Genomic DNA, 20,093 nt, shown 5'->3' on the forward strand with positions numbered 1-20,093 from the left:
TCGGGCGTTCTCCGAGCCACCCCCGCCTCAGCGCCGCGGCCCCCCGGCTGCGAGGGGCGTCGAGGACGACGGCTGCCCCCACCCAGCCGCGGGAACCCGCAGCCCCCTCAGGGCCCGCTACCGGACCCTGCCCTCCCGCACCGCCGTGTCGGGCCGGGAGGAGCGCAGCCCGCTCCTCGGGAGCGGGGCAGGCAGCGCCCGGCGCCCCCGCCCGCACCTCCCACAGCCTCACCAGGGGAAAGCAGCCATCTTGCCGCCCCGTCACATGACGCCGCGGCCGCGCAGCGCCTTCCACCGCCATTTCCCGCCCCGCCCCGCGGCGGGAAGCGCCTCGCCTCAGGAGCGGTGAGCGGCGGCGCTGGGGCGGCCCGGGGACAGGCTGTCTGCCACCTGCTCCCGGGGACCTCCTCGCCAGGCCTTTTTTTGGAGTCTTGTGTAAAATACTCCACGGGGGTAACGGCACAGCCAGAACTTTCCATGGACGAGTCAGAAGACCCTTACTGACGAGTACGAACTGCCGTGAGGTGGGAGGTGGAATGCCTTGCACCATAGGGTTTCCCTTTTCCTAATTTTACATCAAGGGATTTTTCAACTCGGAAAAAGAAAAGAAATGCAGTTCATTTTAAAGATTTTAAGTTTATCGTGCAGTATGTTTTAAGTAAAAAGCAAGACTGGTGAACATGAAATAAAATACAAAAATAAATAACACTTTTATGATATTACAATTCCACACAAAATAAAAAGATAAAATTAAATCTGTATAAATACAAAACATCAAGTACAAAATCAAATTCTGGCACTTGTCAAAGGCCTCATGAAAGTTAAAAAAAGCTTGTGCTACAATGTTTTATTACACATAGTGGAAGCATGCTTAACGTAAAAGGTTTAGAAGTGAAACCTAAACAGAAGGTAAGCATTTTTACTAACAGTTAAACTAAACCTACTTTTACATCAACATAGTGCCTATGCTAATAAATGCAGCACATAAAACATCCTTTAAAAACATCAATCTTTAACAATGATATATCAACAGCACATTTTGTCACCTGTGACACAGGTTACTCGTTATGGTAAATTTTTCCCCTCTCAAGATGCTTTCCACTCCTCAGGAAAGTTGGGAACCAAAACAGCTTTGATGCCTACTGGGTGAGTGGGAAGCTTGCCTCAGGCTTTTTCTGTATTACATCTGAAATTTTAAAGAACCGTAGCATTTGTATGAAAGAGGCAGGTCCTCCACTGGTGTAAACACTTAAATTTACACCATTAGAGGAGCCCCACCACAAGCTTTCAAATAAACACCACTGTAAAGAGCCACTGAGCAGCGTCATTCTTCAAAGTCTTTAGGCAGCATTTTTGCCATTTTCCAATTTGCAATTTGGGTAACTTACTGCATGGCATAAAAACATTTGTTCAGAACAATGTCACTAGCTGAAGAGGACAGACTTGGTGGTAGATAAAATCCGCAACCAGTGCCCCAAGCAAGCCAATTCACTCATCAGTGCCCATGAACTCTCCTCATCCCACCATTAATGTTCCTCTTTCATGCTGATTATTTAACACAATGAAATTTCCGGTCAGTCTTTTTTCTCTTATATCCAGGTCAACACGTTACAAAGCCTCCAAAGTCAGGGTGTTGCATTGTATCAATACTGGGAAAGCAACACATTTCACATTTTTCCTTTTTTTCTTTTTCACATTCTGGTAGTGAGTTCTCTTCTACTACTGTTATAGACCAAAACAGTAAGCCCCGCAAAGACTTAAGTCAGCCAAGCTTTTCTCTGTTGGGACTTCAAATGTTAACATCATGTTCATTAGAAGTGAGAAGTTACAGACTTCTGCTCCCCTCAAGTTGAAGGATAACATCCATCAGCATGAAGACCAAGGCAAAATATGATCATGATCTTTTAATGTTAGATTTTCATAAAGATAAGAGTGTGTTTGTTGGGATTTGGTAGGGATTGTTGCCCATCCCTCCCAAATTCATAATTTTGGTACAAGGGCCCATTAGGTCACGGTAGAAGAGAAACTGCTTAGAAAAACTGGATTGTCATCAACAAAACATAAGATATCTGAACTATTATTATGGGCAAGCATTTGTAAGCCTGAAATGGTAAAACAATTAAAATCTTGCCTTCTGAAATTTTTGTAGAACATACATTTCTCTTCATCTTGGCCAAAAGTAGTTTCCATTAAAAAAAAATGCAGTAGGAGCAAGAAAAAAATATCCTAGGACTCCCACCACAGGTATAAATGAGCAATTTCAGTACAGTCATTGAAAGTATCTTTGTGTGCCCAGCAGTTAATCTGGACGCATGTCTGTCCAAGTCAGCAGAAATGCAAAACATTTAGGCCATTAATTTTAAATTGAGGTAATCTCATTCATACAGAAAGTACATCCAAAAAGGCTGCTGACAAGTTCACTGATGTAAGACCTGCTTTGTTTGAACTAATTATTTTTTTTCTTATTTAACTGCTGTAACTTTGCGGTATGAACCTAAAAATGTATACACATGACTTATTTATGATGGCAGTCTGTCACATCCCAACCGTCCCATAGTCATACACAGAAATTGCACTTTTCAGTAATGGAAAAAGCATATGTCAGACAAGAATTAGAGAGTGTGAAAAAGTTACAAAGTAACTTAATGTTGTCCTATGGTGGTCTTTAAACAAACAAGATTATGAATCTTATGTGTACACAGTAGTATGAATATATAACAACTTTCAACATGCAATTTTTACACAAGTCTTAGAGCTTCACAGCCCTTTATTACTTCAGTATGTTTGTATTAATGTGTCATTGTCTGGAAATGATAAATGTTTATCACTTCTAAATATAGATATAGGAGATGCAATATTTGAACCAGTGCTGAGAATTAAAAAACAGCCATTTTATCCCAGTGAGTGTTGTCTTCTTAAATTGTCACAACATTTGGCTTCTTTCTTTGGGTTCTTCCTGCAGATGCTCCTAAAAATGAAGTTAAAACATTACCATTTTACAACTAGTACTGTTTTTTATAACAGGATTATCCAACAAAAAATAGCCAAAAAAGTTTAGGACAAATTTTTTTTCAAGCAGTATTATATATTCACTGGCTACTTTTAAAATTACAGTTTACATAATGTTACACCCAAAATGTCTTACAAAAACTACCTATAGGTTTGAAAGTAACAGTATTTTATAGTATTTCCTTACTCAGTAACTATTTAGTGTTCTTTTCTGCTACTTTAAAACATCTACAATTCCCAAATTTTTAAAAGATAAGTTGTCACATCACCAAGACAGAGATTAAATGATTGCTAAGTTTAACTATCCCATGTACTACTTTCAAACAATCAATTAAAAAGATACAAGTCAAATATTTAAGATAATTCTTTCCTTTTCCCTAGCTGCCACATTAACAAACTAAGAGACAGTTGTAGGTTTCCGTATGTCGATATACACAACCATGTATGAATAAGGTCATCAGGCAGAGCCCAAAAGGAAAACTGCTCAATTATAAAACCAATAATAAATAAATAAAAACATCTCTCCACATGGAACAAATATAATACATATATATATATTTAGAAATCCATATTCTACCACAGGTAGCACAAGTATCTTCCAGTAATAAGACTTTAGCACTGCAGGCTGATAAAAAGTAGCACAACTTAGCATTCATTAGGTTCAGGCAGTTATCAAGAGTGTCCAGCAATGTGAGCAAACAGTTACCACATGGTGCAGAGCAGTGGAAATGGAAGACAGCCATGGAAGAGAAATAATTACCAGGCAATTAAATGAATGTGACAAAGTGCCAGTCCTTTTCAGGCTCTTCAGTTACTCCGTGTCAGAGTTGCAGTGGTTACTTACAGGTGTCCAAGGGCTACATTCAGCACAGTGCAAAGCAGCTTTGGAAATGCCCACAGAGACCTTACCCCAGCAGGATCCCTCACATCTGAACACTGTTTCCCACTACACAAAAAGGCATTCTCGCTGGCCCAACACTCCAGTGCTGTACTCTTCAGCTCACCTGTGATCTCGTAGGACAAACAACCAGGCTGACAAGCATGATGCTTTATTAGTGATTTAACACTACCTCTTAACTCTCCTCAAGTGCACTCCAAGTTATATAAAAATCTCACAGAATAGGACAGTATAGGGAAGTGTAAAAAACCCCAGCAATCTAGACTAAGGAACTGAAGAAGCCAGATTTTTTTAAAAACAGTTACAGTCCTTCTGAATATGATTATCAACCAACCTTTTCCCGTAGCAAGGGAAGCAATTACATGAGGCCTCTCTCCCATGACATACACCTGACCTCCTATTCACTTAGAGCACGTCTGACGCCTTCTTGAGTGCTGGCCTGAACGCCAGCACACGCCACACACCATCTCACGCGGGCAGCCTGCTCCCTGCTCAGCCTGCACAGGCACGCTGGAAAGACCACGTTTGGCCAAGTGCTACTGCCACCCAAATACTCTGTATGCCTCATGCCCCAGATTTCTTTTCCACAACACTTACTCAGACTGGGCAGAAACAAAGGAGATTAATAGGTCTAGTTGTAGCAGCAGCCTGATCTCAACCACCTTCTTTCTAACGCAATCAGACCATATTAAATGCTCTGCCTGGCACAGCTTGCAGGCTATTGACTAAGCATCTTGGTCCTTTTTAAAATAATTAAAAAAAAAAAAAAATCAACAAATAGGACTCCTTACAGATTTATTAGTTTGTGTTTTTCTCTTTAGTGTAGAATTTTGGATTGAAGGAGTACAAAACAGCAAAAACTAAATTTAGGATCTCCAGTTGATTCCTAAACAAAATGCCTTCTTGCCACAAAAAGACAACAATCACTTGGAGCTGTATTAAAGCTACAAAGCACTTTGCAGATATAATTTAAAACAACAATCAGAAGAATGGGAAAAAAAAAAAAAGTTGGATGAGTATGTTACTGTTTTCTTCTGAGGATTTGTCTCATGTCTAATTTGAATGTATTTATAATAGCTGTATTCCACTACTCCTCCTTCCCCTTTACCCTTTAATAAGCACTATTTAATTGGGAGTCAGGGAAGAATGAAGACAAGAAATTAAATAAAAATATTATGGGTTAGGAGTACAGCAGACTGGTATAGTTGCAGCTATAAATACATCTCTATTGGCTAGACCAAGCCTACAAGTCTTTGTTTTCTGACACGCACAACTTTTACTAAAATAAGAGAAGCATATGCATTTGTTCACCTTTTTACATTTTCTTTTCAAATTGACTTGAGATTGTAGTTTCTCTGTCTATGGTCTTTCCCAGAGAGAACTTGTTGCCTCACAACAGATGACTTTCAAGGATCTCTCTTAAAAAAGACACTTTATTACTTCAAAAGCCCATAGTTTAAAAAAAAAAATTACAAAAAAACCCTATTCAACATACTGCCAAGCCTTTCACTATCCATATTTTATCCATATATAAAGAAAACCATGTTTTATTTAAATGTATTAAACTTGGGCTTTTTTCATTATCACAAAATTATGCAGATTATTTCTTTCATGCCAAGTGTTCCCCATCTAATAATCTCAGAACACATTTCTATTCATTTAGTACAAGTAGTCTAACCTATTTATAAAGGAGCATACGGAAGTGTTGGTATTACATCATGGGAGAAGACGCAATGCCCAAACACTAAATGAGGTTATGTTGTGCAACCAAAACGAGGCAGTATACAACTGGTTAGACACATCTGCTTTAAATTCCAAGAAGGCCACTACAGAAGGCATTAAATAGCTTTCCAGGTATTCAACAAATAGCAATAAGGAAAGGCAAAGAGAAATTTAGAGATGTATCCCACAGGATTCTTTTCATCACCAAGTATTAACGGCCACCACTTTGATAATTATGACTAAGATAAATTCAGGGACTTAGCAGAGCAGCACACACTGCTAACACAGAAGAGTGAGAAAGAATGTGTTAACTGCACGTCTGATGCCAAACACAAATGTAACAAACACTGTGGATCATTATGAGCTGAGCATGAATTATATGAGATTGGGGATGGCATCCAAATCTCAAATCAGTAATAAACTTGACACTGACACGACCCTTACACTACTACTCTCTTATAACCTCTGTAATACCATAACTCATAGAGGTCTTGATTGTTTTGTTGTCCCTGTTCTTCAGCACTCTCATTTACTAATACCAGACACATTTTTGCAAACTTGCAGATGGAAACTTGCCTTAATGGCTACCTCTGGTTGCTATGATTATATTGCTTACTTTATTTTCTTCTTTATATTTCAGAGAGATTATTTACTACCTTTACTACTTTTTCTGAAGTGCCACTGAGTGCAACTGAACAACTGCCTTGCTCCACTTTAGTGGTGACAGCTCTGCCACGAGAATTAGCAACAGAACAATAAATGAACAAACTTTGGTTGTAATCTCATCGTTTGCTTTTTTTATTTTCCCCTCTTTTTTTTTTTTTCTTCAATCTGAAACGTTACAGATGTGTACACATAACTTTACTATACGTCCTTCTATGGCCACTTCTCTTGGCTTCACAAAGTACTATGAAAAGACCAAACTCTCTGGGAAAACACCACATTTAAACAGTGCACACTCTGCACTAAAACTCGCAGACACTCCCTGCCAGCATTGCTCCAGGGGTGTAATAAATGAGAGTTTTCTTTATAGGAAAGGTTTGATACTTAATACATAAAGATAATTCAGATCACTATGGAAAACAGTTGAAATCCTACTACATTATAGATTTGTCTTATTGAGCCTAAAATTTCCCAATTTTTACACTTGACTTGTGGAACTCTCCTTTGAGAACAAAGTGCAATTAAGATCTTAAACAGTTTTAAAACCTATAAATTATTTTACCTTTTGATAAATTAAGGTCTGTCACTTAAATTTAATATCTGATTTAAAAAATGGAAATTGTGTAAGATGTTCTAGTGTTTTATTCCCTTCATGCCTGAACAGGCTGAAAACTGAGAGATTTGGCATTACTATCAAACCTTTTTAATAAAAGGTAACCAGTCAGTAATCTCTGTATGTAAGTACAGGAATACTCCACTTTTAATATTGGGTCATTAAGACTCAAGCTTTCTGTAAAATGCTACAGTAACATATATAATTTTAGGACTGTATGATAACTGAACACCCACTGGTAAGTCTGAAACTGTCCTTCCTGTCCTTTCAATAGGCTTTGTGTTGAAGACAAGTTACATGTGTGTACAGAACTAAGAATCAAATGACATTAAGATTCTAACCCAAGTCTATTTTGACTACTATTAGCTTCTCAACAGTTACAGTGAATATATCTGGCAAGCTTTTTTATGACTGGGCAACCGGTGAGTGAAAGCAAATGAGCTGTGCAGTGCATTCTATATACTATGTTTATAGAATTTGAAAGTGGATGGTTAAGTTACCAGCACATGTTTGTTTAAAGAGATAGGTTAGATTTAAGACAGCAAAGCAGGTGCACAAGAAAAGGAAAACAATATATCGCTCATTTTCTTTTTCTAGATGCTAGTAACTTATTTACTATAAGATCCAAGCACCAATTTTCTACACACCTGAAACAGCCTTGTTAGACCCTCTGCTCTCTGAGGCCTTCTTTCTATTTTGCTCAACCCCCTTCATTGAGGTCTTAGGGGTTCTAATTAAATATAAAAAAGTTAATAAGTCACTTGCAATGAAGTTGAAAGGCTGTATCCAAAAATATAAAGACACTATCAAACTGTGTTTGGCATGAAAACATTTTACAGTTTCCCACAGAGCCTCCTCCTGAGTACAATTCCTATTGACATTATTATGGCTTACGTAGATACATTAAATAGGAGAACATCTCCCCATGAACAGATTTTTAAAACTCTGTTCAATAAACTGATTCAGTTCAGACACTGTGGCATTACAGTCTACATATAAAAATATACATATTTCATTAAGTGGAAGCAAAGCTTCATGGAATGAATGTTACAAATAGAAATGTTGGAACACAGTGTAAATGGAGACAGTACACAAGAGGATGAGAACACTAAATATTTTCTTGCAGTATAAAGTAAAACAAAGTTTCATTACACTCTCAAAGTACTGTGAAAAGTAATTATTTTTACTTTGAACAACAGTTGCACCATTATGTGTAAGTATTATTCAGAAATCACTGTGCTCTTGCACTTTGCATTTTCTTTCATCTTTAGGCTATAAACAAGCTGTGCCCTTACCCTTGTCTGCAAAGCAGTCTATGAACTGGGGCATTCTGTCCTTGATTAGGTTGAAGTACGCTGTTAAAACACAAACTTCTATTAGTGCTTTTTCCCACTTTAAAAAAAAAGAAATTCTCATAAGGAATATGGAATTATGCATCACATTTCACATAACAAATTCCAGAAAGGCTAACAGGTTCTGTAATGCAGATGACACACAGGCAAAAGCAGCAGGAATTAAAATTCCGGAACAGGATTACTACTTCCGCTATTTAAAACAAAGAAAAAAAAAAGCACTCAGATAAAACTCCCTCAGTAGCACCTTCTGTTCCTAGTCATTGATAAGAACATACAGGAAAAAAGGATTAGAATTGCTTAAACTAGTCACTGAAGATTGAACTACATTAGTAGACAGCATATCTTCAAAGCTTTTGGGTAAGCATGGGATAAAAATTGTTTTTAAGGGATGCCAGGTATCAGACTTTTTATACTAGAAAACGGTGCAGACAGGCCTCTTATGAGTAGGACTGCTGTCTTCCTGAACAGCAAGCACTGAACACTGAAATTTCTGTTATCTAAACAATCACACAATCTAGAAGCAAGAACTTTTCCTCACAACAGAAAGCCACTCCTTTTCTGACAGGTTTCTAAAGACAAGCATATCAATGATTACACTGCAAAGTAAAGGGTATTAAGAAAAGCAGTGTCAAACTGAATCCTGAGATACCAATAGTGTATCTCAGAGAAAAACCTTGAACCTGAGCATACAGATTTAAGGCCATAAATAAATAATTTCTGAAGATAAAATTTCAGAACTGACTCTGAAGAAAATAAATCTTTTCTAACTTCTAATGAGCTAATAAACCCCTTTCTTGGAGAGTGCTAAATCAGATTTCATTACTGTTTGTCATAACAGTGGCAGGAATTGAGCTGACTTAGGGCAAACCAGCAATGCAGATCAAAGAACCTATCATTATAAGACAGTTCCTTAAAAGCATCCTAATACAAGTAATCTTCACTCACCGGCTTTCAGGAGTTTTCTGTTTTATGATTATTTTTTTACTTGGCATTCCCATTTCTGAAGCCCTAGAGAAACAAAAGTATTGAAACATATTTAAATTACGAAATCATCATCTATGTCTTCAACAGAAACAGTAAGAGAAAACCTACAACAGGATCTACACATCTATGTGTAATACTGCAAGAGCAGTACTACAGATTGTCTCTTTTTAGTCATAAGCAAGTGTAACACAACTGTTCAGTCCACAGTGCTGCAGGATAATGCCCACCACCATCCCCCCAAAAAACTGCCAGAGATACTCTACCAAGTATCTCTATTGCTAGGCACTTTAGAAAGACTGATAAAATAACTGGGAGCACTTTTTATAATTTACAAAATCGACCATAAACTAAGTGCTCATCGCTGGAATATAGCATAAATGCACAACTTCAGAACAAACATTTTTCTCTCATACAAACAAGACATCTCTTAAAAGTAAGAGTGAACTACTATTAGTAAGACACCACACACTTGAAGACAGTTTTTTATCAATTTTTCCTAGGAGAGATGTTAGTTTGCAAAGAAGCTGTTACTCCAAAAACTTCGTTTTGCTATTTCCAATGCCTCCTACTCATCCTCTTGCACCCCGCCCACCATCACCACACAAAGGGAGAACTGCACATACTTCATATACTTTTTCCTGTCCAGAGATTTCTGTGTAGCTGTTGAAAGTGTCGCTCTCTCTCTTGGGCTCTTTACTTTATCCTAAAAAAGCAAAAGAAACAACAATAGCACTAGTTACTGCTCTTATTGAGCTTAACCCTGTCTGACCTGCCTTTACTTAAGGAAATAAAATTTAAATAAAACCCAAACAACAAAACCAACAGTGTTTTCAGTACTAAGTTCACATTGAGACTAAATTCAAGGTTTTTTTCTTTTTTTAAAATTAAAGGCTCTTCCTTATACTACCAGATTTAAAAGGGTTGTGTGCCATAACAAATTCTTGTTATGGACTTTTTGTTATTACTTTCACCATGTTTTTCACTCTAATTTTTATGCATCTACACATTAAAAGTTTCAATATAATAATCTCCTACTGTACTGCCCTCTTTTTTTTTTTTTTATTTGAAGAAAGTTACATACAGAAGCATAATTAAACAATTTAGATTTAAAAAACTTTTTACTGGGTGAGAAAGAATCTCTTAAAAGCAAAATGATTCAGAACTTAAAATCTCAAAACAGTTTACATTCTCTTAAATGTAACACACCATTTGCCTGAGCATCTTCTCTTTACGAACTTCACGATCATGACGCAGAATATTCATTCTTTCTGATGCTTCCATTGTAAAAAAGATGTCATGGATGTCATACAGAGCAGCTCGCAGCTGGAAAGAATAATTAAAATTTTAATAAAATAGTCAGATTAGCATTCCCATGGTTTTGATCATCAAGCTCTTCTTTCAATCTAAACAAAACTCTTGAAAAGATAATTTTGAAATCTCTCTTAATGTGTCAACACAAAAATGGAATTCTCTCTTCACAGCCATAGTTTAAACTTTTTACTTTAAAACAAAGTCACTATGAAGGTTTTAGGTATTTATACTACAAAAGCAGAATATCTAGGAAAGACAAAAAAAAAAAGGTTTGAAATGTGTCACCTGAGCCATTACTCTTTCATGAAGAGATGCATCTTGTGCTGAAACACTTCCTCTTTTTAATGGGGCTTCAGACTGAAAATTTTTTATGAATTCCATAGTATCCTGGGGAAGACAGGAAAATAAGATTAAGCACCAAAGCACAATCCTTCACAACAAAGCAATCATTACAAACTGTACACATAGGACATATATTCTTTGTTTGACTTGGACCTTATGACACTAAGCAACGCAACACTCAAACATGTTCACATGACAGACAGTCCCAAACTCTTCTGAAAGCAGAAAATGCATGATTTCATCTGTCAATTGAAGGTAGGAACAAAAACAAACAGGAGGAGAAGCTGCACAATATAAAAATGCTGATCTCACTTTTACAGTTTGCTTAAGATGTTTCAGTTTTTCTGTCTGGAGGAGTCTACGAGTGAGAAACCCCTTTGCCACAGCAGTGATCTTATCGAACTTCATTTGTATCTCTGGACTGAAAACCTTAAAAGAAAAGAAGCATTTTCTAAACATTTGATTAAAAAAGCAAGAATTATGAATTATTTCTCAAATAACATCAATCATGTGACATAAGTTTTCAAGTAAGAAACAAGCTGTTGATAAAGGTGTTGCCCAGGCCAGAAGTATCCACCATAATATTAACTTAGCAGAAGCAATATGTTGTTATGATTATTTTGCACCTATGCGCAATGAGAAAAATATCCCATATAGTTCTCTCATGTAATCAAAGTCAGTATAGGAAGGGATACTAAACTTTACTGTGAGATTTATTACTGCACAGTTATTATAAAGTTACCAGTGTCTTACAGAAACTAGAGGGCTTTATAAGCTATAAATAAATCTTTTTTTTCCTTACCTGAGTCCACCTAGTTTTGATTCTGTTACTTGGCCTAGATACTGAGGTTTTTATAACTCCAGTACCTGATGGTCCCCAGAGAAAGAATGAAGTTTCACTTGTTGAAGCAAAGGTATTAGGTGTTGTCGTATGAGCAAAACCTGCATGCAAAGCAGAATGTAAAGTTCACCACACACTTTTGTCCCTGAAGTAATGACTATGTGTGCATATACACTCAGCTCAGAGGCAGCAGCTTTGTTTACAAGGTCACTTATAGGCAAGAAGCAATCTGCATATTTCTGATTCATTTCCTAGCAAAATTTGCTAAACAGAGGTCAAACCAAAACATTTCATAATGTTCTGGAACAGGTGAGAGGTGTTCCATCAGCTATAGCTGTAGGTCCTCGCAGTCAAGAGCCCTTGGCAGAGCCCCTTTAATCCTCCTACACAAAGGAGAACACCTGGCTCACTGCTGTGCCGCTACCTGGCATGAGGATGAACCTTCTGTGACACGATGCAAACCCACATCCTCATCCTTGATCAAATGAGTTTACTCTTAGCTTGTTTTCCTTGAATATGCCCTATAACAATTACATAACAAATGCAATACATGGAACAGTACAAGGGTGGCTGAAACTGTGCCGAATGCCAGCTAGATGAAGATGCAACACAGACTTTGTTGTACATATGCTGTCAACAGCTGAAGGCAGCAGCTGTCTGCATATCCTGACCAGCAAGCACCCTAGGACAGGAACACTTCATTTATCAATACAGTGGGGCAGCTGGTCCAGTCGAATACTGTAGAGCAAAATATATCACATCATTTAATCTATATTCTACCCTCTCAGTTTTACCAATGCTGGTAGAGTTTGTGTTATGGACCGTCTCCAGCTGAGACGGCACACTTTCCAGCAAGCCACTTTCGCTTTTTTTCCTCCACTCCAACTCCATCCTACTGTTAATATTCACTTTGGAAATTTCTATTTCCGTTGTAGCAACCTTCTTTCCTTTCAACTTTCTCTCCTGCTCTTCCAGCTCCTACAAAAGAAAGAATCAACTATGAGACTTATTTTTCTAATTTTGCAAAGCAACAGAATATACATTTTAAAACCAACTGCTTCCTGACAAACTGCAATACAACACACATGCCCTTTGCTTAGAATTTTTTCTCTTTTTACCTTACCTTCTGCAATTTCTCCTGTTCTCTCTCTTGTTCAGCTATCAGAATCGACAGTTGTTGTGCATGCTGTTCTTCAAGTCTCTTCCTCATTTCTTCAAAGGCCAACATTTTAGTTTTTAAAATATCTTCTGAGAAGATACATTACAAAGAATCAAGTATTAAATAATTTCTGTATGATCTTTGCCACAAACACACATGGCAGGAGTAATTTGCATCATCAGTAAAAAGGTGCAACATATCTTTGACATCAGGTTTCCATTAGGTATCACGAAGAACCTCATCAGTTACTACTGTCCTTCAAAATATTTGCATGTTCATATTTGTGGGATAAGCATGTGAATGGAACAGCAGTAACACCAACTGAGCCTATATTAAAATAAGGAAGGACACAAAAAATCTAGGTCTAAGAATAGTATATCTACACTTGCTTGAGTGAATTAAAATTATTTATGCCACTTCAGCTTGATTTGGTAGAGGCACATACAGATGTAACACAGTCTGGAATTCAAAGAAAATACCTATATAGTGATTTGCAACCCATTAAAAGGTATTTTCTTTTAATTTACAGTCTATCTTTTCTTTTAGTAGTCTTATTGAGACCTCATAGAATTAGACATAATTTCCTTAGGAAAACCAAATTCCAATTTCTATTGGAAATCAATATTCAAATGCTGTCAAATGATACCTTTGAGGATAAATATGTAATGCACAAAACTGATACATGGTTTAGGTGATGTTTCCTCATAAACTGTTTAATCAAGTATTTGTTACAAATAACTTAGACTTCTGACTCCAAGAGACTCCTAAGACAGCAATTACTCCATTCTGTAGCAGTTAAAAACAGCTCAAGTAGCAAGTAGAATTTCAGAATTTTCATTAAAAGTTAGAGGAATGAGGTTACTGAAAAAAAGATAATTTACACTCAATAAAATTTTAGTCTTTTGATATATGTACATACTTAGAAACACCCATGATTAACGATCATTGGGGTTTTTTCTAAAAGATGTATAAACTGAGAAGTAAGTTTTCAACTACAGGAAATCTTTTACCTTTTGCCATACTATCAGGGGCTGTATTCTTGGTAATGTAAATGGATCCCACAGGATATTTCTGTTCTTGCAACCACTGCTTCTCTTGTTCTTCCATTCCAACTGTTAGAACACAGGGACCGTTTTCTTTTTGGCAGTTGTCAGTGTCTAAATCAAGTCTACGTTTTACCTTTTCAAAACTATTTTCTAGAAGCTGCTCATTTGCTGGGGAAACACTTGGAGTGTCCATCTGCTGTCGCACGTTCTTCGTCTGCATTAGGAGTGGGGATGGGTTTTCTACATCGTAAGATTTATTGAGTTCTACTGGAGAATTACATTTAGTGTTTTCTAGCAAACTCGATGGTTTTGTTTCATTCACAGCTAGGAGCTTCTGTGTTACTGCAGACTGACTGATGGCAAATGGCTCATTCAATTTTGGAGCTACAATATTAGTACTAGTCTCTACTTTATATGGCCCTCTGCTGTCCATCACTACCTGTCCTTCCACTGTAGCCGACAACGTTCCTTTGCTTTCCAAGTGCCCAAAGGAATGGCGATTCGGTTTGCCAACCCCCAACCCATCACAAGAGCCTGAAGAATTCCTGTTGACACCAGGAACTCTGCTAGGGCAAACCATAGTGAAGTCCACCATGAACTTTGGCACTGATTCAGAAACATTATTTTTATCAGCAATATCTTGCATGATTAAATCCATCGCTCTACCCTTGCCTTTAGGACTTAACTCATAAGCATTCACAGGGTTATTTATAACAATGTGGCCCATTGATAAAGGTCTTGGGCGCCTTCGGTGCATTTTAGGGCTCATGCTCGGCTCTGGGCTTGGCAATTTGGCGTAAGAGCCTGTGAGGCTCCTGACAATGCTACTGTCACGATCAAACATAGAAGTCTTCTTAAAGTCTTCATCCGAATCCGAATCCACCAGTGGGGGCGTTCCAACTCTCATAGGTATATCCACTTTAGAAAAACTGGATAAAGTTGACATACTTGTGTTATTTGTATGAGTAGAAGCACCTTGGAGAAGGGTATTTGATTTATTAAGACTGGGTTTATCAAGTGGCAGAGAGGTGTAACTTCTGCCTGTAAGCTTTACTCTTTCTTTCACAGAGTCAGTTGTTTTAACGCCATCATTTTCTTTATCTGAATGACTTTCACTCATACTTCTCTTTGAATTACTTTTTGAGCTACGTTTGGTTTGCTCCTTCTCTATATATTCCCTAGATTTCTTCATCAGGTTCTGAAGACTCATTACATACGGATCTTGGACTTCCTCATCTGACAGTGGCACTCCTAGTCCCTCCTGCTTTTGCAAAGCATGTGACATAGGCTTATGATGCACGTTGTCAGGAGACGCAGCCCTTGGACAAGGTACGTCTTTTGAGAAGGGACTCTCGCTTTGCTTTGAAAGAACATTTTCTTCTGCTGCTTTAACTACTTCAGTCACATTTGATGTCACCTGCCCAGTAGTATCTGCTGGATTAAGTTCTGGTGCCTTTTCAAGCTCCGTGGGACCATGCCTTTCAGGAGAACATGCCAAATTGACATCCGACAGAGCTGTGAAGTCAGCTGAAGCTTTTGAATCTGATTCAGGACAAGTATTCTCAGTCTCCCATGCGTTCACATCACTGACACTAGCTCCTTTCCTGATCTGCAAATAAAAATTGTAAAAAGTCATGTATTTTCAATGAAATCTCCTCAGATTTTCAGATTCCTCCAAGCTTCACCTTAATTAAAAAGAATGCTAGTAGCTTAAAGCCAATAAAAATTTTCAGTTCAACTGTTACCAATTTCCTATAAATTACTTGCAATACAGAGCTCTTTGCAATGAGAAAGAGATTATTGAAATTAAAATATAAGTTTGAGTAATGGTCCATTCAGCATTTTCACTGATACCAAGTATCTGAATGCAAAGAAGCCCTTTTCTTCATAAGGTAATCTGGATATATTCAAATAATTTTATGGCTTCAGATTGTCCTGCAAGATTCCTCTTAAAATATGAAAACATTTATATTAAATAAGAAATGTAATTGAAAAATTTCAGCATGAAATATAGACTGATCTCTACACAACTAAGAACAAATCAACAAAACTCTTAATAAAAATAGTGGAACTATAAAATAATTTGTTCATTTCTTTACTAATCCAGAGACAATTAAATACAAGTTTTCATTTGTCCAGTACTTGGAAAACCAACTTTATTTAAGTGAGAATTAAATGCTTCTTCCAGCCAGCATTTGTTTAAAAGGATTTTCACACTAAAATTATCTTATAGGTTATCCTACGTGTTATTAAGGGGACACCTTTGGGGGGAAAAAAAAAGCTAACTTATTTTTGTATTGAATATATGTTCCTGGTCCACTCTTCAAATTTCAAGCCAGACAGCTGTTGCCATGTACACTCCAGTAAACAATGCAAACTAGTAGGTTTTGTTTGCCACCTTAGTAACTCAACAATTCAGTACTAACTGTACTTGTTTAAGCAACAGGTTAATTTAAACTGTATTACAACTGTTTCAAAGACAAATAATACCCCTTGATTGTATTTAATATTCTTTTCAATTTAAACCTCCTCTAAATTCCTCATTGAAGCAGCAAAGAAAACAAAATAATTGCAGTAAAATTCTAAAGCATACAATAGAATTACAAGTTATTGCAAAGGCGATTTTAATTCTGTAATTGTAAGGTTGAATATAGATTATTTTCTGATTAAACTATAAGTTTGCAAATAAAGCAAGCTCTAACACCAGGCATCGTGTTCATTTGTTTTTACAATCTAGTTGTTTCAAACACAGTAACAAAAGCAACAGTCAGTCATCTGGTGTGGTCTGTCTTTTGCATATACCAAAATAAGCCATGAAAAGCAAGTCCCGTGCGTTACAATGAACACAGATATTATCACTAAATAATCAATTATCAAGTCACGTAGCATGAAATACCAGCAAACACTGGTTCTAGAGAGTTAACTGCTATTAATTTCATGTTTATATTGGTGAATAATTAAACCTCAGCACTTTCTCAAAATGTCTATAAGCAGAAGTTTTCTGTAACGCTGTACGAAGGCTTTGGACTAACACTACCTGAACATTTTCTAGAATCTCCTGTACACAATTCAACAAAGCTCTTTTCCGGGAGTTCTGTTTCCAGGTCTCTAGGTCCAGTGCTTTCTGTTTATATTGCTGAATTTCCTTTTTCTTTTCAAGGCTAAGCTGCAAAACAGAGTGTAAGAAACATGGCTTATATCACTAAATGCACATTTCAATACAGAATACAGAAATAACTTAGAAAGAAAAACAACAGAACAAAACAATAGAAGAACAACAATCACTTAAGTTGAGACTTTGTGCACACTTTAAACGCCAGCTCCTTTTTAACCAGTTATACTTTTTTTAATAGAGATCTTGCACAAAATGCCTTCTTGGCACACACGCAAATGAACATGAATTTAAAAGATCATTTATAAAATATTTGCATGAACATTACATGCTACAGTACGAACTTCAAATGACACAGGACTCAGACCACAAGACAGGTCTTTCAAGTCCTCTGTGGAGATGGGAGGTTTGGGCATCCTGGGCAGCCCTCTGTGACCGATCTTCCTACCCATACTCAAACTGTTAAGCTCTACGAAGGACTAGCTCGCACTTGCCCTCTTGAACCAGAGGTGAATTTCACAACAAGGCAGAAACATATGCAAGCAGTCTTCTGGATCCTTTCAACAACCAGAACCTGAAAATCTTCTGAGTTACTGCTTTAGAATATGTAGTTTGGATAAAAGTGAAAACTAGATCTACAAAACCACATCTACAAAAATGAGTTTCACAGAGTTCTACAAAATTAGTCTCAAGTCAAATTATGCATTTCTTCCATGAAACCTTAAAATATCCACCCATTTGTAAATGAAAAATATTATAATATACAATTTAGTCTCCAATGTATATCTGTATCATGATTCTTGGACATCGTTGTTAGAGAGTCTCTCCATTCACACTTCCCATCACTGAAACAAGGAAGTCAGCTGCATTATTGCATAAACTACCAACAGTCTTCTGCTTGGCTCTGTTTGCATTAAACATAGAATGACTTAACATAACTGATGAGCCTGTGAAATACATTAGAGGAAGCTGCAAACACATGCAAAATTCACTTAAAAGCTTTTTAACTATCTCAGTATTGCCTACTTGCACTTTTTTTCTGACACTTTTAAACTCGCATGTTCAATATTCGGAATGTCAATATGATTTTACATGAAGTTATTCCCAGCAATAACATTAATCTATTAATACTACAAATAATTTTACTCCCCTTGTGAAGATAACAGACTTCATGAAATTAAATTAAATGTAGTCTATGTGGAAGAAAGTACATTTTACCCCTTTACTTTGTAAAATTAAGGCTAGGAATGCCTGGAATACACTAAGCAGCAGCCCAGATGATGCCTCACACAGAGCTGTACCTTCAGTAGAATCATCACATGTGGACGTCAAAGCTACTGCCAATAGCACAGAGAGCACACCAGGGAAGAAAAGGAAAGAAAAAAAAAAAAGTCTTACCAGAGGGGAAAGCACAGGAACTCCATGGAATTGAATGAGGGAGATATTTTTGTGCTGAACAGTGAAAGAGCTTTCTCTTTTTATTGCCTCTTCTTGGATTCTGGAAAGATGTTTCTTACAGAATATTTCATAGTCCTCCATCTTCATGTTAACAAAGCTGTAAAGAATAATAATGTTACTCTTCCACGTATTTCCAAGACCATGAAGGGAAAACACCACCACAACTAATTCTGTATCACTGTATTCCAGAAAACAAATTATACATTAGAAAACTGAGCTAAGTTTCTCTTTTTTCTATCATTAACAAAAGCTGCAAAGCTGGTTTCTTTTCCCATATAAAAATAAAATCTACTTATATGAGCAAAAAAAGATGATCACAGGTACACTGAGAAGATGATCACAGGTACACTGAGAAGAAAGCAAGCATTGAGATATTGAAGATTTACAAAACTACACATGCTACAATTTCCGTCAAAGACTAAACCTTTAAGGTCCTCCGTGATTATCATATAGATCCTATCGACTGTAAAAAAAAAAAAAAAATTGCAGCCAAATTTAAAAAAAACTAAAATAATTAAGCTGACATTAAAGCTAGACCAGCCTTTATATTCAGGGGCCTGAGAGGAATTTGTGTCTCACTCCCATAAGCCTCCTCCTCGATACATCCCTCTATGAACAGACGCCAATACTTCCACCAAAAAAAAATACCTTACAGCCTAGTTTCCTTAAAAAAGCCTACATATCTCACCCTGCCCATCCTACCGGAGTCAAAATTGAGAGTCAAGCACCACCTGCCAAGGCCTGCCAACGCTTTTGTTCCCCTCGCACACCCCTTCGGCTGGTTCCTGCCTTCCTCCCGCCCACTCCGGGCGCACCGAGCTCCCCCCAGGCCGCCGGGCAGGACCCCTGCTCCCGGGCCCGGGCGCCCGCCCCGCCTCTCCCCGCCTCCTCTCTCCTCTCCCTCGGCCGCCCTGCCCCGCACCAGCCCCACACCCGTCTCCGGGAAACCGGTGGCGCCGGGCCTGGGCCCCGCGGCCCTCCCCGCCCGGCAGCAGCGTGCCCACCACAGCGCTGTCCCCCCGCGGGGCCCGGCCCGGCGCACAACCCGCCCAGGCCCTGGCGCTCCCGGCCAACCGCTCGGTACCTGCGCGGGGCTCGGAGCCCTCGGAGCCCCCGGCCCGCTCCCCGTAGCCCGGGCGCCCCGCGCAGCGCTGCCCCGGCAACCGCCCCGCCCCGCCGCTCCCGCAGCACTACAAGGCCCAGCGCGCCCTGCGGCCGCTCCCCCCACCTCGGGGCGGGGCGCTGTCCTCTGGGCCAAAAGTTTAGGAAAAAACCCTCTTGATTTGGTCTAGGAAAGGACGTGAGCTCGACCTGCAAACCCCTTCACGTATCTGAGCCGCGCGGGACAAGTCTGTCATTCCTGGGCGAGCTCCCAGGCGAAGGGGGGCGAGCGGGGAGCGGGCGCCATCGGTAACGGCTTCCCGGGGACTCCCACGCACGGGTCTCCACGACAGGTTCCCCTGGGAGCACGGGCCAAGTCTGCTCTGCTTTCGCACAGTAAACAGCATATGGCTGTGCAGCCCTTGGATCGCCAGGACCACAGATGTGCCGCCGGCAGGTATCCGTTTCATTGAACACGC

The 20,093-nt window shown here is 38.6% G+C and overlaps 2 protein-coding genes across 7 annotated transcripts in view; both read right to left on the reverse strand.

Moving 5' to 3' along the window:
* The window catches only part of VPS35L (VPS35 endosomal protein sorting factor like), a 56,366-nt gene extending 56,044 nt beyond the window's left edge, over positions 1-322 (reverse strand). For both annotated transcript variants that reach the window (XM_074840935.1, XM_074840936.1), the window contains exon 1: positions 233-322. In XM_074840935.1, coding sequence (XP_074697036.1) covers positions 233-249 — 17 coding nt within the window. In that variant the 5' untranslated portion in view covers positions 250-322. The remainder of the gene's footprint in view (positions 1-232) is intronic.
* A 294-nt stretch (positions 323-616) lies between these two features.
* Positions 617-19,845, reverse strand: CCP110 (centriolar coiled-coil protein 110). Of its 5 annotated transcripts, none has more exons than XM_074840930.1 (15): positions 19,825-19,844; positions 18,454-18,610; positions 16,981-17,109; positions 13,908-15,552; positions 12,862-12,986; positions 12,533-12,716; positions 11,700-11,839; positions 11,210-11,326; positions 10,841-10,942; positions 10,451-10,567; positions 9,868-9,947; positions 9,206-9,268; positions 8,201-8,260; positions 7,553-7,635; positions 617-2,968 (listed from the first exon to the last, which is right to left on the reverse strand). In XM_074840930.1, exons 2-15 carry the CDS (start codon positions 18,598-18,600, stop codon positions 2,916-2,918), a joined length of 3,045 nt encoding a protein of 1,014 aa, XP_074697031.1. In that variant the 5' UTR covers positions 18,601-18,610; positions 19,825-19,844; the 3' UTR covers positions 617-2,915. The 5 variants fall into 5 exon arrangements, with proteins under 5 accessions (XP_074697031.1, XP_074697033.1, XP_074697035.1 ...); XM_074840932.1 differs by lacking the exon at positions 19,825-19,844 and adding an exon at positions 19,598-19,684; XM_074840934.1 differs by lacking the exon at positions 19,825-19,844 and adding an exon at positions 19,518-19,537.
* Positions 19,846-20,093: the final 248 nt, after the last annotated feature.

Source organism: Strix aluco, chromosome 15 (assembly GCF_031877795.1).
Source record: "Strix aluco isolate bStrAlu1 chromosome 15, bStrAlu1.hap1, whole genome shotgun sequence".
Lineage (NCBI taxonomy): Eukaryota > Metazoa > Chordata > Aves > Strigiformes > Strigidae > Strix > Strix aluco.